The 20248-nt window shown below is 39.3% G+C and overlaps 1 protein-coding gene across 1 annotated transcript in view; it reads right to left on the reverse strand.

Moving 5' to 3' along the window:
- Positions 1 to 20248, reverse strand: part of MYO1E (myosin IE) — a 250079-nt gene that overhangs the window by 74013 nt on the left and 155818 nt on the right. Inside the window, exon 17 of the mRNA XM_069098166.1 lies at positions 2803 to 2909. Coding sequence (XP_068954267.1) covers positions 2803 to 2909 — 107 coding nt within the window. The remainder of the gene's footprint in view (positions 1 to 2802; positions 2910 to 20248) is intronic.

Consider the following 20248-nt stretch of genomic DNA (forward strand, 5'->3'; position numbering starts at 1 on the left):
ACACGGGGAGAATTTTCTTCCTTTATGTCTCAGGAATTCACCATACTAGAAGTCTCCTGGCCTTGAAAAGAGCTAGGCTTCATTTTTCAGAAAGGAAAACTAAAAATTGAAGTAGTGGCAAAACCACTTATGTTGTAGAAGATTCATTCAAAGAGATACTCCTATTAATAGATATTTACTGTGTAAAGACTATTAAGCTTTCTAAAACTGATGCTCTCTGTTAATTTGTAATAAGAGGTAGCGGAGGGTTCCATAGATGGGAAATGTCATGTGTACTTTCAGATGAGGTCACTCTATTATTGGCTTTATTTAACTGATTTACTTTGTTATGAGGGATCTCCCATGAAGTCATAGTAATCTGTAAGGGTTTATAAAGTAAAAAACAAAACACATCAATAAAACTGAAAGTAAAAAGCAAAAAAAAAAATTAAATTGAATTAAATTAACAACTGACACTCTCACAGTGTTCAGGCTATATGCGAAGATAAAATTTTTGATACTGACTTTCTGATACCAAGAATGGGTGACTATGGGAGTGACGTGATAGAATTTCCTTTACTGGATATTTTTTTTCTGAATATTTCTTAAAATATGAATAGTTGATTCCCAGCTGTTTAACGTCAATTTTTTCACAGGGTTATGAATTAGCAATTTGGAAAATTTTAATCCTAGCTCTATTCTTGATTTCTATGTGACCTAGGAGCCAAGCACTTTATAATAGCATGAATTGGATTTGGAGTCAGAAGACCCAGGGTTCCTTCCTGGATGTAACACTTAAACCTCTCCAGGCCTCCCTATTTCCATTTACAAAATGAGAGTGTTGGGCTAAATGACCTTTAAGGTCCCTTCTAGACAGGGAAACACTGTTAAATGTCTAAAAACTGGCTCTTGTGAAAGAAAAAAATTGTATGCAAGGCACACTTTTCAGTCTAATTTGCATTATTAACTTTTTTTCCCTCATGACCTTAAGTCTAGACAGTCAATAAAATCACAAATCAAGCTATGATTTGTAGCATCTGCTGATTTCTGAGGTCTAAATACACTAAAAATTTAGAAACAGGCTCCATTGATTTGCCTTAGCTTGTGCTGCTTCTGGCACAACCTTCCTTCCAACTCTATATTCTGTGATCCTGTGAAGCCTCTGTCTCTTCCCTTTTCCCCACCTGCCCTGGTCCAGCCTGGCCTGACAACCAAAGCTAAGTAGCAAGCTAAGTGATTTTTAGATTTTAATATAACACATAACAGAAAGGGGACGACAACAATATAGGGTTTTCTTTCCTTTTTTCCCCCCACATTTTTTCTTTTTCTTTTAATATTTAATTTATGAAATAAAACAAGCATTTCCATAACATAGTACAATCAAAAAAGATGATTGCCTATGAAACTGCAAATCCCTCATGTAAAATTTGCTATTCCTTCTAAATATACAAGAAAGGTATCATGTAAATTTCTTTTTTGTCCCCCTCCCCTCTAACCCTTTCTAGAGATGGGGGCTCCGTGGTCTAGTGTAGGTATTCTTTTATTAAAAAATTAATTAAATTAATGAATTTACTTTTAGTTTACAACATTCAGTTCCACAAGCTTTTGAGTTCCAAATTTTCTCCCCCTTCCTCCCCGATGGTGCCACACAATCTGATATAGGATATGTATCGTATCATATGAATTTACCAATATTATTCTGAGAAAGGCTTCACAGTCTTCACCAGCCTATCAAAGAGGTCTGTCTAATACCGCAAAAGGGGTTAAGAACCCTTTATCTACTGATACTGGTGCTTTCTGGTGCTTTTCTCTAAGGTTCATGGTGTTCAATGCCCATGATTTCTCACCTCAGTTTCCTTCTCATGCCCACTTAGGTTCAGAGTTAACGCTCTTGAAATGGGTTTTTTTCAGTCGCAGACAGTTACCACCATCTTTGAATTGCCTCCTAGCACTGTAGTATCCAATCAAGTATTTACCATATCCTGAACAGGAGAGGTCCCTCAGAGATATTTATGAGGGAGAAGGGTCTGGGCGACTGCAACTATGCATCTGTGTGACATGGGGCTCGTTAAGGAGCCAAGGAACTGTGGTGAGGGTCTCTCAATGCCATCTATGTTCCCTGTCTCTCCTAGAACTGTTTCCCCTCTAACACAGCCACTCTTTGAACATCAATACTTTGCTTGGATGGGGAGACAGAACATAGAGTATTTTTCCCTTGCTGCTTTTATAAGCAAGCTGATTCATGAGAGCAAAAGTAAAGGACAGCCTGCTTTTTAAACCAGCTCTCAGAGTCAGTGTTTTTGAGGCAGAGTCTAAGCATTATATGCCACATCCTGTTAATGCCTTCAAGGATCTGGGTACATAAAGAATGCCTACACAGAGCTTTGAACTAAATTTAAAACCCATCACGACCCAGTAGTATTATCAAATCTGAGGAATTTTTGTCTTTGAATTATGCCCAAACTGGCCAAGATCAACACAAAGAATTGCTAATCCAGAACAGAGTGGCACTGCTATAATTTTCAGAGACGATAGGGAGACTGTATAGGCTTGATAATAGTTAAAATTTTTCCCCAAAGCCTATGATGGGCATATCTGGGAACTGTTTCAAACCATCTTTGTGATAATATGACAGAATGAGTGGAAAGATGAGCATGTTCTCTGACTCTGTTATAATGCACCTTTAACCACACTTAAGCAACAATCTCTCTCTCTCTCTCTCTTTCTCTCTTCCCCCCCCCTCCCTCTGCAGCAACAGTCATGACTCAAAGAAAGCATTGTTTATAGCGGGTTCCCTTCCCCCATCTTTTGACTTCACATTACCTGCTTTCCTCCCAGTCGCGGGATTTTTTGGTCTCATTGGGCTTTATGCAGCGAATATAGTGGGGTGTACATTTCATCAGGGTGCTGACAAGGTCATTGGCTTGTTTCTGGGGAAAAAAGGAATGACACAATTTTAGATGCATAGAAGAGCCCTAATGCACGACAAATTTCACTTTCTTTAAAGGCATCTTTATAGAAATATTGCTGAGCATAAATGTATCAATATAGCTTAAATAATAAGACACCTGACACTGTATTAAAAATTTTTTTTGATTTTTCGTGTTCTTCTCTGCAACATGTCTAATGCCTTTGCTATATTCCTCATACCAAACATGCTGATTGGAACATTTGTACAACTTGAATTTTGCACATTTTAAGTCAGGAAGACATTTCTAGTGATGCCAATAAGGCCCGTTTTCATTTAAAAAAACAACCTGATTCAATATGACAAATACTTAGCAGATGCCTACTGTGAACAACATTCATTGTACAAGACACTGTAGAAGATTCAAAATTTGCACAAGTACCTGTCTCTACCCTCATGTATCTTTCAGTAAAGTGGGGAGAAAGACTCAGATCCAAATAACAATGCTGGATGATAATGCATCAGAGAGGTACAAAACATAATTCTAAGTGAGTTCTGAGGGGCAAGTGGTCAATAAATGAAATCAAGAAAGACATCATAGAGGAGGTGATATTTTGGTTGGTTTTTAAAGTATGAGTGGAAATTTAACAAAGATGGTGAAAGAGGTGAAAGAAAGCATTCTAGGCATAGAGAGCATCTTGAGCAATGCCTTAGAGAGAAGAAAATGCATGTTATGCTTAGGACTCCAGTTTGGCTAAAGGTGGGGAATAGACTGATGGGGAATAGACTGAAATCAAATTCAAAAATACGTTGTTCCCAGACTGTGGAAAGATTTGAAAACCAGGAAAAAGACTTTAGACTTAAGTAGGTAGTAGGGATCCACTAAAGATTTTTTAAGTACTGATTGGTTATTGTTCTCCTTTGTGCTTGAAGAAGACCAAAATAACATTATATGTCGGGGTCAAGGTAAAGTATGTCCCAATATGGCTGATGAGATCAGTTCAAACTTGGAAGGCTCTACCACAAGTTTGGCATAAATAGCCCATATGAGCATTTTGGAGTGGGAAATGGTATGGGTGATATTTTAAGTGAGGCAGAGTTGCCCAAAGTCATGGCCTCACTCTCTGTTCCAGAGTCATCAGAGTCTAATGACAAAACAGAAGTTAAGACAAGAGGAGATGGCCCAGGATGCCATCTCTGAGATGCCTGACCAAGCCCTAGGCACTCCACAGTGCCTACTTCAAGCACCTTCATAGCCACTGGAACAAATTGTTCTCATCCACACATTTCACCAGGGGAAGTCTTCATGTGCTTGGGGCAGCCACCCCACTACTCACCAAAGGCTTTAAGGCCTGTTGATTACCCTCAACCTGGTTTAGTCTGTCTGCCACACCCCAGTAATCTTAGAATTATACGACCAGATCATATGACAAATGTTATTAAGGATAAGTGAGTGAGGATAGAATGGAGACAAGGAGATGTGTGAGAATGTTTTTTTAACAACAGAATTTTGCAAATAATAAACATGAGAGCTGCGGGAGAAGGAAGATTCACAGATAACACTAAGGTTTTTAAAATGAGATGGCCACTGATAGAAATAATTAAATCAGAAGGAGAAAGCAGGCTTGGGGAAAAGAAAAGCTCAGTTTTATTATGTCGTTAATTTGAGGTACCCATGACACATCCAGGAAGATAAAAACTGGAGATACAGATTTAGGAGTCATGCGACACCTCACAATTCCTAAGGAAGCACAGTACAGTGTTAGACTTGGAAGTCAGGAAAACCAAGGGTCCAAACCTTCCTTTGACACTATCTAGAGGTGACCATGGATGAGCCATTGTTAAGATAGAGAATGTTAAAGGAAGTTTAGATGGAAAATAATAGAACCCTAGAGAAATAACTGCCTTAAGTGGTTGAAATGAAGATAACCCAGGGAAGGAGATAGAGGGGTCACATTTAGAGAAGCAGTAGTAGAACCAGGAAAAGTTCTCTCTCAATCCAAGGGAAACAATGTCAGAAATTATAGACAGGATGAGAAGGATGAAGACTGAAAAAAGCTCATTTGATTGGGCAATTACAAAGTCACTACTGACTTTCTCTTGAGCAGCTTCAGTATAATGTTAGAAGTTAGAGGGCAAAGGCTTAGGTGTAGACAACTTTTTTGGGGGGAGGCGATTGGGGTTAAGTGACTTGTCCAGGGTCATATAGCTAGTGTCTGAGACTTGATTTGAACTCATATCTTCTTGACTCCAGGCCTAATGCACTACCTAGCTGCCTCTGTAGACAACTTTTTTTTGTTGCTATTTTTTTGGAGGTGGGAAGGCAGGGCAATTGAGATTAAGTGACTTGTCCAAGGTCACATGGCTAGTAAGTGTCTGAGGTCAGATCTGAACTCAAATCCTCCTGACTCTAATGTTGGTGCTCTATTCACTGTGCCACCTAGCTGCCCCTGTAGACAACTTTTTAAAAGCCACTAGGCAATCGGGTAAGACAGAGATGGAAGGATAACTGGAGAGACTTAAGTGTCCATGATCCTATCATCAACCTATCAACCAAGAAAAAGAGCACACAGTTTTAAAAATAGGAAGTAAAGACACTCCATCCTTTCCTTTTAAACTATGGAATGCATTCTGAACTCAAATCTGATTTACTTAGAATAACAAAGAGAGAAAAGAATAAAAAACTCCAGAGCTGGTTAAAACAAATTTCTCTGTCTCCCTCCCACTCCTGCCTTTGTTCACTCCCTTTCAGAGTGGAGATGGAATAGACAGCTTTTAAGTATTGACTTTGCATTACAACTTCTATATATTAGCATTGGAAAAATCCAAAATACCAAAGATGACTTAAACTTATGGGTCACAAGATTCAGATAAGGGATGATTTGGAGAATACAAAAGGAATTTTGTCAGATGGGTAAGGCAGGGTCCAATAATGAAGTGGACAGGACAGTCATTCTGATTTTCTGTTTGGTGCTATCTTTGTCCATAGGGTTATTTGTGATGGTAGTTCAATTTAAGTTAAAAAATGAATTGTTTGACATGATCTCAAACAAACATGGAATTTGTTCTTTGCCATAAAGTTGTTTAATAGCTAAATGCTAGACAAAATTCAGAAATGCAGAAAAAAGGTCGCCATACCATCCAAATGAATTAGAATCTCAGATCTAGAGAGGGAAGGAACCTCAGGGGCCATCTTGCCCAATTTGCTCATTAGGAAATTGAGACCCTACAATGGTAAGTGACTTGGCCCAGGCAGTAAAGGATTTCAGTACTCAGAATTGAGAGGCTTGCTATTTGTTCATATAAACAATCTGAAAAGTTGCCATCTACCTCAACTCCAATTGGCCTCTACCTCTGTTTCCCTTCTGGCTCCTAGCACATTTTGCCTTATGTTTTAGTTATTTGCATAAATGCCATGTCTCCTTAAAAAATTAGCAAACTTTTTAAGATCCTTGAGGGTAGGGAATGAGTCTTAGTGTACTTCCCACAACTCTTAGCCCTAACTCTTAGCCTGGAGGAAGGAAAGAAATAAGCAAGGAGACTCTAGTCCTTAAAAAACTGACAATGGTCAGGAGGACCTGAGTTCAAATCTTGCCTCATACACTTAACACAAAAACTTGCTGTGTGACCTTGGGCAAGTCACTTACCCCCAATTGCCCTACGGAAAAAAAAGAAAATCATCAAAAAAACCCCCCAAAAACCCTGACAATGTATTTTGGGGAAAAAAAGGAAATGAACATGAATGAATTTCCTTGGGGCCTGTTTGTCTCTCTTAGAAGAAACTACAAGAAAACAGCAATAACATAGGTCTTTTATATGTAGCACTTAAGATTTAACAAATACTTTATATACACTGTCTCATCAGATCTTCCCAACAATTCTGAGGTATGTACTATTATTAACTCCATCTTTTGTTGTTCAGTCTTTCCCAACTTTTTGTGACTCCATTTGGGATTTTTTTTTGGAAAAGATATTAGAGTGGTTTGCCATTTCCTTCTCCAGCTCATTTTACAGATAAGGAAACTGAGGCAAACAGAGTTAAATTACTTGTCCAGGGTCACCTAGGGAGTGTCTGAGGCCAGATTTGAATTAACAAAGTCTTCCTGACTCCAGAACTAACACTCTAATCACTGTACACCTAATGGCCCATTTTAAAGATGAGCAAATTGAGGCCCAGAGAGGTTAGTTGGGTGACTTACTTGTCCAGGTTCATATAGCTAGTAAGCATCTGAGGTAGGATTCAAACCCAGAACTTCCTGACAGAAAGTCCAGCATTCTACCTACTACACATGGTGCTGCTTTGCTTCTTTTTTTTTCTTTTGGGAGGGCAGTTGGGATTAAGTGACTTGCCCAAGGTCACACGGCTAGTTTTTGTGTTAAGTGTCTGAGGTTGGATTTGAACTCAGGTACTCCTGACTCCAGGGCCCATGCTCTATTCACTGAGCCACCTAGCCGCCCCTGCTTTGCTTCTTACTGAGGCAAATCAATCAGTCAATTTTCGATTAGGGCTGCCACCTGGCAATCTGAATTAAAGCATAGTCTGAGGTGTCTCTTTAGGTATTTGGGGTGTGGCGGGGGGAGGGAAGTATATTTAAGTACAAGGGAATCAGGGCCACCTGGGTCATTAGTTCCAAGGCTACAAATAAGAGGGAATAAACAGCAGAAGTTTCCTTGACCAGCCCTCATTGCTACAGCTCTTCTGGGGCTTAAGTTATAAGGCCATCCCTGACCCTGAGCCATGAGTAGGGTTCTGCAATTTTTTATTTTGCCAGAAGTTGAAGAAATAGAGTAGAAGCAGCCCCTGGAGGAGGGGAGATGCATGGAGGTCATTCCTACCCACCCAGTCAACATTCTCATGGTGGCAATTCTAGTGATATGGATGAGGGAGGAGTAGGTAGTTAAAAAAATAAAATCCTCCACAGGCCTGTGGCTGAAACTTGTCCATTCCTGAGTCAAGATATTGTCTCCAGAATATACTTATAAAAATATATATATGTATATATATATATATATATATATATATAATATATATATAGGGGGGAAGCGGTTCATGGGAAGCAAACAGAGGGAAGCAGAGAGTTAGGTAACAACTTATACAGTATTTATTGAGAATAATAGATCTATTATTTCCTTGGCAAAAAGTAGCTTATTAGATCCTCAGCATAAGGTCCAAAGCGAATAGGAAATACAGAACAAGAGGGTGATTCATTAATGTAAGGCTTGAGAAGGTGCTCTTAAGCATTCAGGGGCCACAGATGGGAATTAGTAAGCAGAAAATTAAAAAAAAAAATAAGGGAGAGGGTAGGAGTGAGGAATAGAAAGTAAAGGGGAATAGATGCAACCACAGAATTTCCAAGTTGGAAGGGATATCAGTGGCCTTCTTATCCAAAAAGGAATCATTTATATACTGCTTCCCCCACACCACCCAGAGCAACAAATGATCTTCAAGACTCTGCTTGAAGATCTATAATACAGGGAAACTCATTACCTCCCCAAACTGTCTTTTTAAACTTTTGAATGATTAGTTGTTAGGAAATATATTCCTTGACTGAACTAAAAATTTCCTCTCTGCAGTCAAATATAAATCTCTTGACAATGAAGACTTTTATTTTCTCTCTTTGTCTCCCTAGAGGCTAGCACAGGGTGTCAAACATGGAAGGCTAGAACTTAAATGTTTATGAATTTGAATGGAATCCCACCCCCATTGCTCTAAATTCTGCCTTTCAGGGTAAAGCAGGATGAGAGAGTGATCATGTCTCCTCTCTCCTCCTTACAAATCTTTTTTTCTCCAAGGTAAATATCCCCAGTTCCTTAATCAGTTCTCCTATGATTTTGCTTCTTGTCTTCTCACCCATTTGGCTATTGTCATCCTCAGGTAGGACAAGCTTGAGTTTGCCAATGGCCTTCCCAAAACTTGGTTTGAGAACTGAAGACAATAATCCAGATATGGCAGTGAATTGACACCCAGCCTACTTTCCTTTAGGGCCAGACTGGGCAAAGGACCCTCCAAGGCAAATTCAATTCAGGAGTCCAAAACCTCACCAATACCAATGTTTCCAAGCTTCTCCTCCTCTACTAAGTCATAGTGAGAGCTAATGACAATTGGAATGCTTGGCTTGAATTGGATTTTGCCAGGGGGGCATCGTGGAGTCAGTGTCAGAAGACCTGTGGGCTTTATCACTTACTAAGTCCCATTTAAACCTCTCTTTTTGAGGCTCACTTCCCTCATAAATATGTATTTATGCAAACCTATGATTTTATTTCTGTGGGAAATACCTGGTAAGAAGAACTCTGCCACAGATGTAAATCAACAATTTATCCAAAATGAACAGTCTTAGCATTGAGAGAAAGGGCAGCTAGCTGGCTCAGTGGATAGAGTGCCAGGCCTGAAGTCAGGAAGACTCATCTTCATGAGCTCAAATGTGACCTCAGACACTTCCTCGCTATGTGTCCTGGGCAAGTAAGTCATTTAACCCTGTTGGCCTCAGTTTCCTCATCCATAAAATGAGCTGGAGAGGGAAATGGCAAACTATTCCAGTATTTTTGCCAAAAAAATTCCAAATGGGATTATGAACTTTTGGACATGACTGAACAACAACAAAGCATTGAGAGGCTAGGTGGTTTGCCTTAGAGTCATATATCAGAGATAGGACTTGAACCCCTGGTCTTCCTGACTGCAAGGATGGCTCTCTACCCAAAATGGCTCATACTGATAGTACATTATCATAAGATTGTTGTGATATCAAATGAGATGTTTGTGAAAATGCTTTTTAACTACAAAGCACAATACAAATTTTACTGAGATTACATCTCTTTCTTTATAGGAGATTCTTAGAAACAGAAGGAGTTAATTAGAAAGACAAACACAAACAGAAAAAAAGGCTATATAAGTTTCCCTTCACTTGGCCTATTTCATAATTTTACATAGAAATGGTCTTGATATAAATAGTTCTAAGTCAATTAGCTGCTCTCTTACAGTATCCAAAATCATGGTCATGATGGGTTCCATTAACTCAATCTTCTGTTTAGCTAAGGCACAATATTTACCATCCATGGGTTATTAATTTTTAAAGAATATTAAACACAGTAATATACTGCACTCAAACCTCAACCCTCACAATTTAACTCTTAGTACTAAAATTATAATGAACACAATTTTTCTTTTATGATTCGTAAGACACTCCTGGAAAATGGAGACTGGGAGGTTTTGGAGAAGTAAGTTCTCTCTAATGATTCTATTATTACCACTAAACAAATATTTATGAAATGCCTAATTATGTGAAGGGCTTCTTGGCAACATCATTAAAGGGCCAGGCTAGGAGGCAGGGACACATACTAGCCCTGTGACCCTAGACAAGGCATTTCAATTGTCAGTGTTTCAGCTCCCCAAGATTATAAGTTGAGAACAATTTCTGTATTTTATTGGCAGAAAAAATTTCCTCCCCAGGGATTCTCTGTGCCAATGAAACCACAGGCCTAGATTGAAAAAAACTAAATAAAATATGGAGAGCACTGTTACTAGGCAGCAATGAGGATACAAAGATAGACACCATACTGACCCTTTTCCAATTCACAACCTTTATTTATTTATTTAGTTAGTTTTAAAGCAATCGGGGTTAAGTAACTTGCTCAAGGTTACACGGCCAGTTATTTCTGGGTGTGGTGCTAAGTGTCTGAGCCTGGATTTGATCCCCAGGTCATCCTGACACTGGAGCCGGTGCTCTTACTCACAGAGTCACCTGGCCATCCCTGCAATTCACAATCTTAAGATGGAAAACAGGCACACATCCAAATAACTGGGATACAAAGGAGAATGATATAAATGTAAGAAGACCAAGCAAACTTGAGATCATTATGATTCTGTAACTAGGGGTGCTAGTGGTACTGGTCAGGAACAACTTTATTGATGGAGTGGATAAGGACATCAAATTATGGGAGGAACATCAATGTATGAAAATGGAGTTGAGGGGCAGTAGGAAAGCCTATTTCAAGAAAGTGAGCAAAGGCCAAGAAACTGAGATGATTGGACAACACTAGAAATTAGCCGATAGTTAACATCTAGTTGGATCATACAATATAGCATATGGAGACATGAAAACTAGAAAGACCAGAACTAGACTTAAGGTGAACAGAAGTTTATTTTATATTCATTGGCAACTGGGAGGCATTGAAAGTTTTTTGAGTAGAGAAGTAACACATTAAAAGCAGGGTGTCTGGAAGATTATTAAAGAGAGGAAGACCAGTTTAAAGTAGTCAAGGCAAGAAGAGATAGAGACTTGAATTAGGGTTGCTAATTATGGATTGCTATTAATTCATTGTATGACCTTAGACAAATTATTTTTCTATGTTTATGATTCTTCACTCTAAGGTCATAGGATCACAGAAATGAGAGCTTAAAGAAACCTTATGGGTAACCACACCAAACACAACCATTTTTCAAACAAAGGACTGAGGTCTAGAGGTTAAATGATTTGCCTAAGAACCTACAGACCTTAAGTAGCTGAGCTAGGCTTAGAATTCCAGTCTTGTGACCCCCAGGCAAGGCTTTTTCCCCACTGATCTAGGCTATCCCCCTGAGGAGATCCTTTCCAGCTCCAAGATTCTAGGATCTGGTAGTACCTTAGACACATCATTAAAAATATCAATGATTCTTCCCTGGAACTGTAGATGTAGGAGGGATAGGACCAAGAGTTCTACTCTAAACACAGAGAAATGAATCTATCTATATTTGCTGACTTAGCCCACTAAAGTAAATGGTAGGTGTTAGTTACTCACTACTTAACAATGAATCCCTAACTTCAGAGAGAAATCAAACCCAGGCATAGTACGTAATATCTTTCTCTCCTCCATCCCTACCCCCAACACATCTCCATGTGGGCCTCCTCTTTTTATTCATCCATTTCTCTCTCCTCCTCTGAAAGGTTCTCTACTCTCTCCCATCCCCAGTCGCATGTCCTTTTCCTTTGCTCCTTCCTGAAGTACAAGTCTCATCCCCCTCAGGACCAGGTTCTCCCTGTCTCCCTGGTTAACAATAAGCTAAACTGACAAAATTATTGTACCAATGTACTAGTCAATTATCACAGTAATAGTTGAAAACTATGAGCATTCTTCTATGATTTACCTCTAGTTTCAAGGCCATATAAGCATATTATTTGCATATACTGTGTTTTATATTCATTGGCAACTGGGAGCCATTGAAAGTTTTTGAGTAGAGAGGTAACACATTAAAAGCAGGGTGTTAGGGGTGGCTAGGTGGTGCAGTGAATAGAGCACTGGTCCTGGAGTCAGGAGGACCTGAGTTCAAATCTGGCCTCAGAAACTTAACCCAAAACTAGCCATGTGACCTTGGGCAAGTCACTTAACCCCAATTGCCCTGCCTTCCCCCCTTAAAAAAAAAAAGCAGGGTGTTTATATTGTGTTCACTTGAATAAAAGACAAAAATGCATAAATCAGCACAGATGAGGTGGGTGTCAAATCTCCATGGTACACACATACACACACACTCCACATATATCTCAGTTCGTTAATGAGTTATAGTTTCAAGGGTAATGAAGAGTGAAGAAATCAGTTCAAAAGAGACTCTGATTATGGTGATATAAAAATAGTAGCAGCAGCAAAAACTGATAGCATAGAAAAGATAAGGAAACCAGGAGTATATTATTTTGTGAAGATTGATAAACCTGCCTTTTCTTTTAACAAGCATAAATAATAATAGCTAACATTCATTAAGCTCCTACTATGTGTAAGGCACTGTGCTAAATGCCTTACAAATATTATCTGATTTGATCCTCCCAACAATCCTGGGAGGTAGGTGCTATTATTATTTTTTTAACAGTTGAGGAAATTGAGGCAGACAACAGTTAAGTGACTTGTCCAAGGTCACATAGCTAGTTAAGCGTCTGAGACTAGATTTGACCTGATATCTTCTTAACTCCAGGCCCAGTGCTTTGTCCACTGCACGACCTGAGAAATCATAAGTCTGCGTATGACTTCATTGCTTATTTGATTTGGCTAATTTAATTATTTTTAGAAGAGAATGGAGCTGTAATTTAACGGGTATAGGGAATTCCCAATGAGGTAACTCCCGTTAACATATGCAGACAGGGCCCAGAGTTATTAAGTGACTTCCTCAAAGCTGGTGCTGTCAGCAGCTAGGTCTCTCTGATCCAGGGACCAATTACCCTATTTAGGAAGCTACCCAGCCTCTCCTGTGGGTTGTGCTTACTGCTGACTATTAAGCTTGAAGAGATGCATTTCTGAACAGCAAGGCTGAGATACTTAGTAAGGAATGGGTGGCGTTTTTCCCTTAAAATCTTGCCAACCCTGAGTGTCAGAGGCTGGGCTAATAAACTGTGCCGACCATGTGACAAAATGAAGGGGACTTTTAGGAATAAGTTCCTGCTCATGGCTTCTTTAATAGTTTTGTTTTTCTCATCAAAGTATCAAGTTTGTCTTTCTCACACAGCAGAACATAAAAGGCATAGCCCTCCTGGGCAGTATGATTCAGCCCTCTCTCCTCAGGCTTAATTCCTGTATCAAAGAGACAAAACTTCACAGCCTTTGCATCCTTTTGATTTTCAGCATTTAAATCCTTCTCCATTATGTCTCATATTGTAAGTACCACAATATGCGACTTCCAGCACCTTGTCAGCTGCTTCAACCCACTCGTTTTTCATTTGAATTTAAGTCTGTTAGATTGGAATATCTTTCCCCATCTTGGGGATTTTGACTCCTAGTTTCTTTCAAACCACATTCTAGAGTCTTCACCGACAAGGCTGTGTGGGACTGGAAAGAGTGCTAAAACTGAAGTCAGTCATAGGGCCTGAGTTCAAATCCTAGCTCAGTCACTAATCAGTGTGACCTGGAGCCAGCGGTATGCTGTAGCCAGTCAGTAGTTTACATATGTTAACTCATTTGATACTTGCAAAAATCCTGTGAGGTAGATACTAATAATTATTTCCATTTTACACATAATGAAACTGAGACAGGCAGAGGGTATACTTGACTAAATCCAATACTATCTACTACCACCTACCTCCTCTCAACCAGATATATTTCTTCTTCTTTTGGACTCACAGAATTTTGGACCTCTCATGAAGGTGTTGTTGCCTTTGAAGAAACCCTGGATTTGGGATCTGAACTCACATCCCAGCTAGTCAATCTCTTATCTGTGTAACAATGGAGAAGCCATTCCATCTCCCTGGATCTCAGTTATTTGAAGGGGCTATACTTCCAAGTTTAAGCCTATGGTACTCAATTTCTCACTCTATTTTAAAAATTATTCATTTATTTCTGTCAAATTAATTCCCCTATGGCGCAGTGAATAGAGCACTGGCCCTGGAGTCAGGAGGACCTGAGTTCAAATCTGGTCTCAGACACTTAACACAAAACTAGCCCGGTGACCTTGGGCAAGTCACTTAACCCCAATTACCCTACCTTCCCCCCTGTGAAAAAAAAAAAAAGCAAAAAAAAATTTTAATGCTCCTACTGGACTATAGGATCCACCAAGGTACTGGGGCCATGTCTAATGATTTTTTATTTTCCCCTCACTGACTAGGACAGCATAATACATGTTGGCTGAGACGAATTAAACATATTTATAAGAAATCTTGTGTCTTTCAAAGACCACTGGAGTCAGATTGAATACTTGTTAACTGACCAACAATTATATAACAAAATATGGACCATGCAATTGTTAGGACTTGGATTGGAACCCATGCTTAACTTGAATCAATGATTTTCCCACTATGCTCTACTGCAGTTCTGTTAATTTTCACCAATTTATACTACAAATGCCTAAAATTTACATTTTCTTTACAAAGACATTCATTTATTATATTGCTTTGCACAGTAACAGTAGCTAGCATATGTATAGTGCTTTAAGGTTTATAAAGGACTATATATGTTACCTCAGCTGGTCCTCACACATCAGTCCTGCAAGGTAGGTGCTATTATTATCCTCATTTTATAGATGAAGAAACTGAGTCAAGCAGAAGTCAAGCGACTTGCCCAAGGTCACACAAGTTAAGTGTCTGAGGCTAGATTTGAACTCACGTCTTCCTGATTCCAAATCTGGCATATTGCCCATTATACCACCTAGCTATGTGGGCCAACAAGTTAAAGGACTATATATGTCTGGGGAAGGGCATTTCAGGTAGTCCTATGCTGATACAGCCTCAGGTATGAGGCAATTTCCTGTTACCTTAACTATCTCCATATCACCCCAAATGCTCTGTCCTTCTTTCTTTCACCAATTTTTTCTTCTACAGTTTTGGCTATCTTTCTATTGCTCATAAAAGTGGCAGTATTCTGCTTTTATAATGTCTTACTCAAAAGAGTAATTGTGCCAGACAAATAGCACTAGCCCTTTATGGAACTTTTAAAGAGGTATTTCAGTTTTTTTTTTTTTTCAGTTGTCTCTGACCCCATTTGGGGTTTTCTTGGCAAAGATATTGGAGTGGTTTGCATTTCCTTCTCCAGCTCATTTTACAGATGAGGACACTAAGGCAAAGAGGGTTAAGTGACTTGCCTAGTATCACACAGCTAGTAAATGTCAGAGGCCAGATTTGAACTCAGGAAGATGGGATCACTGATAGACTAGAGTAAACTATATTACCTTGTTACCCTCTCCCTCTGAGGCCTCACTGCATCACGGAAAAGATCCTGAGTTCTAGATGCCTTTGCTGGAAGAGTAGAGGTCCTAACAAAATCTGACAGGTCCTAACAAAAGCTAGACAGGAGCTGTTAGATGGAATATCTTTCCCCATCTTGGGAATTTTGACTCCTAGTTTCTTTCCCTGCCTGAGAACCAGCCTAGCTAAGTTTAGAGAAACTCTTCATGAACAGGTTGTAGGGAAAATGAAATTTTGATGTCACCACAGCTGGCAAACATCATCTATTAAATTGTAGTAGGGTTGTGTTCATTGTTTTGGGAAAAGGAGCACCCAAATGGACAAAGTCATGGCCCTTGAAGACCAAAGCCACCCATTAGATTGTAAGCCCATTGAGGGTAGGGACTGTCTTTCATCTATTTTTATATTCCCAGGACTTAGCACAGTGCCTGACATCTGGTAGGGTCAAAAAACTTGATTGATTGACTAGTAGGATCTGCATGAGTTTTTTCTCTGCTGGCAAAGCCTTCCAGAAACCTGGGTAACCTCCCCTTTACAGAGGAGTACCAACAGTATTTTAGGGAAGGATACTATAGCATGGAAGAAGATGGATTATAGATTCTTAGAACCAGAGGGGATCTTGATGCTCCCTGCCATATCCCTAACTCCCACAATATGGAAGGGGATAATAGTACATGAGCTATTGATAGGGACACTATACACACCAAGGGAGGGCTCAGTGGGTAGAGTGCTGGGCCTGGAATCAGGAAAACTTATCTTCACGAGTTCAAATCTGGCCCTTAGACACTTACTAGCTGTGTAATCCTGGGCAAGTCACTTAACCCTGTTTGCCTCAGTTTCCTCATCTGTAAAATGAGCTGGAGAAGGAAATGGTAAACCATTCCAGTGTCTCTGCCAAGAAAACCCCAAATGAGGCCAAGGAAAGTTGGACATGACTAAAAAAATGACTTATTGTTTATTAAGTCCAAAGGATATTTTGCTATCATTAGAAAATTTTCCTGAGATTAAAACAACAACCATGTTTAATGTGCTTTTGGTAGATCTACACAACTTGATGTCATCTATATATACAGCATCATAGGTCTAGAAGTAGAAGGGACCTCAGAGGCAATCTACTTGATTTACTTAATTTCAGAGTTGAAGAAACTAAGGTCCAGGGAGGTTGTCACTTGCCAAGGTCACAAAGGTAGTATTCATCAGAGTTAGGATTTGAATCTAGGTCTTCTGACTCACAGGGCCATTGTTCTTTTTACCATGTCACCCTGATAACAATCATGTGTAATACAATGTTTTGGTGTCATCATCATCATCATCATCATCATTAATATTCAAAATTGATTCAATAGCTATCATTTATCTATCCCTCTTTTTTTGAGGAGTGATGGAAGTTAGGGGAGGGGACCAAATTTGTGATTCTTTTCACTTTCTGGTAAAGAAACATCCCTTGAAAGTCAGCCCAGTCATTGAAAGTCATCTACAACTTGTTACCTGAGGTATTGAGAAGGTAAATGATTTGCCCAGGGTCACATAACCATTTGTAAGAGGACTTTAATCCAGGCTGTTTTTACTACACTATTCTCACTGTCTCTGTTTCTTTAAAGAGTTCATTTTCTCACTGAATTAATCCTCTTTCTCTTCCACCCCAAATTCTCTTTTTGCTTTGGATTTATTGAAAAGAAGCTTAGTGAATATGACATTTTAAACATGTTCACTGACAGAAGCATACCTCTGAGAGTGAAGAATGAAAAAAGACTCCCTAGTTATCTCTCTTTAACCCTTCCACCACTCCTTTGCCTAGTTCAGAAAGAACTGATAAATAGAAATATGAATAGAATGGTTTACTTACACACATGCACACACACATTTATATCTAAGGTAGCCACTGCTAGGATGGAGTGGGAGGCAAGAAAAAAAGAAAAGTTACAAGATAACTTTATTATATATTTAAAAGGAATAAGAAGTTATACTTAATTTGCAGTTTTATGTACAAGTATCTTTTTTTCTATTCTACTATATTATAGAAATGCTCATTTTATTTCTTAAGTTCAGAATAAAATTAATCAAATAAAAAGAAAGAAAAATCCTTGTCAAACTTGGGGCTATGGGACAAAGCACTGATTTTTTATCTCCACTGTGACTAGCAATTTTGACACCAAGGGCAAGTAACCTTGAACATGACCACAAGTCAAAGTTTTAAGATAAATTCAGTTGAATGGTGGGAGATTTTTGGACGTTATTAGGAATGCTTCACAGAATTAGAGGGTCAAGAAAGAGCTCACTTGGAGGAATAAATCAGTGAAAAGTTCACTTAAGGAGCATCTGACATCTGGTAGCTCCCCAGTTCTGTCAAACTAGATGTTAAGTTCAGTTGTTTCTATACTGCTGACATGCTATCAGTGCTGTGCCAGGGTAAAACCCTGTTTTCCTTGTCCTAGTTTTGATTCAGAAAGTTAGGTTAAAACAACAGGGAATTAATTCAGGAAGAAAAAAGGAGAACTTTCGAAGACACGTCAGAATCTTCCAACCCTCAGAGCCCAAATGACACTTTATAGCTGAAGTCTCTAAGGGCAGACAACACATGTTAAAAAGGGAAGAAGATGAGTGTGATGAAGCCATGGGCACCTGTAACCACCCTGTGGGAGAGACTGTGGCTTTACTGGAGAATTCAAAGTTCAATCGTCCTCTCCACCCGAGCTCTGCTTTGGACTTTGATCAGCTGAAAGGATCATTTTGCTCCACAGTGTCCTAGAAAACAAACTGGGAACAGCAGCATCTGGATTTTCACTAAGCTTCTCTGCTGAGAGTTTCACCATGTTTTTCTGCTAATTTATAGTTGGCTCAGCGGGAACCAAATGAAACATCTTTTTTCCTATCTCATAAACTGGGTATTCAAGTACCACTGGCATAGATTGCAACACTGTTCTTACTTCACATCCCTACAACCATGGCAAAGAAATCCTCCTCTCCCAACTGCCACGTACATCATTATGCAATGCAGTAAAATCCTCTTAATGTTTTTCAAGAAACTCTTCAACAGGGGAAATATTCTGAAGAGGGGGAATGGAAAGTTATGAACCTGTAGACAGATCCTAAAATTTCAATGTACCCAATGGGAAGGAATGTCTTAAAATGATTTTACAATACAGATCAGTAACTAGAGTACGTTTTGCTTCATTTTGAGCTGTACTTGTAGTTTCATCAGTTTGGGAGAATTCTCTGTGTGGAATAGTGATACAGATCAGCAACATGCTTGTAATATAGTTTTAGAGAGTTTCCTGAGAGCACCAGTAAGTTAGGAGATTTGCCCACGGTCTGACGACTAGTATGTGTCAAAAGCAGGACTTAGAGCCAGATCTTGCTGACTCCAAAGCCCATCCTCCATTCACTATGCTAGGTTGTCCCAGAATAGTAGAACGTGCTATAAGAAACCCCCTCTACAAGAGAGGGTGGTCAGTATTTTCCTGCATACCATTTCAAGTGAACCACATGGTAAGAAAGTGGGCTATGATAGAGGACAGAAGCCAGCTGATTGTAGACATCATTGGATAAATCAAAGGTTAAACTAGATACTGAACAAAAACCTTCAATTCACTGGTTGGCAGTATTAGCCATTAGCATGATGTGTGGCAGCACTATTTAATTAAGTCACAGAATTAAATGAAAGAAATAAAAAATTAAAGCTATTGGGGGGGATGGGAGTGGAGCGTCAAGTCAGAAAGAGGAGATTATCACCTCTTTTATAGGCATCCTTATACATCATAAAACAGACATAGGGAAAAAATCCAGCTAGTTTCAAAGTTGGGTCATGTGCAACTCTGCTGATTTGGGTCCTTTGGATATGAATTTGAGAGCCGTGTGACCAGATTTTCCAACCCAGAGCTAAAGTCTGGACCTACAACTGAACCCATGAGTCACAAGCTACAGGCAGATATTAATGCTTGTGGCTTCTGAGAATTTCTCTAATTTCACGATGAATTTTCTTGCCATGGACGCTGAGCTACAGCCAGCCTAATGTGATGACTGTCCGTGGCTGACTCCTTGCTCCTCCCTCCAGCCCTAGGCACATGCTGATTTCTTCCCCTTCTCTCAGAAGCCAGCTTACAACTTACTTCCTCCAAGAAGCCTAATGAATACATATGACTCTAATCTTGTCCCTAGTCTGACTCCCTCAGCACTGACTCAGTGCAATAGTTGTTTACTGAGGATATTACAATAAAAAGCATAATGTGGACTTGAGTCCCCAAACCCAAGTCTGTGTCCCGGAGAGATGCTTAATCTCTGAGCTTTGATTTGCTCATCTATAAAATGGGTATAGAACTATTTATACTGTCTAGTTACAGTGTTGTGATAATCAAATGAAAAAGCACGGAAAAGCACTTTCTAACTAGAAAATGTTGTATAAATCTGAGCTGTTATTATGACAATGTGACTAATACTGTATTAAGCCCCTAAGAAGTTAATAATTCCTTTGGAGAAAGGACACCGATACAAATAAATTAAAAAGACAATATAAGACAGAATATGATAACGTGCTAAACCATAACACAATTTTTTGCTTACATTTTTCGGTAGGCCTATCTTTATTATTCCTGAGTAAGCCTGTTACTGTTCTGATATATACAATATATGGAGCTATTCACAAAGAGAGAAAAGAAATGTTGGCTGGAGGCACTGGGGAGGCTTAGTCGATGAGATGGGTAAATGTGTCTGGGGAAAGGGAGAATGGCAT

Source organism: Petaurus breviceps, unplaced genomic scaffold (genome assembly GCF_028583685.1).
Source record: "Petaurus breviceps papuanus isolate PSGF00001 unplaced genomic scaffold, PetGlider_PUasm1.0 37, whole genome shotgun sequence".
Taxonomy (NCBI): domain Eukaryota; kingdom Metazoa; phylum Chordata; class Mammalia; order Diprotodontia; family Petauridae; genus Petaurus; species Petaurus breviceps.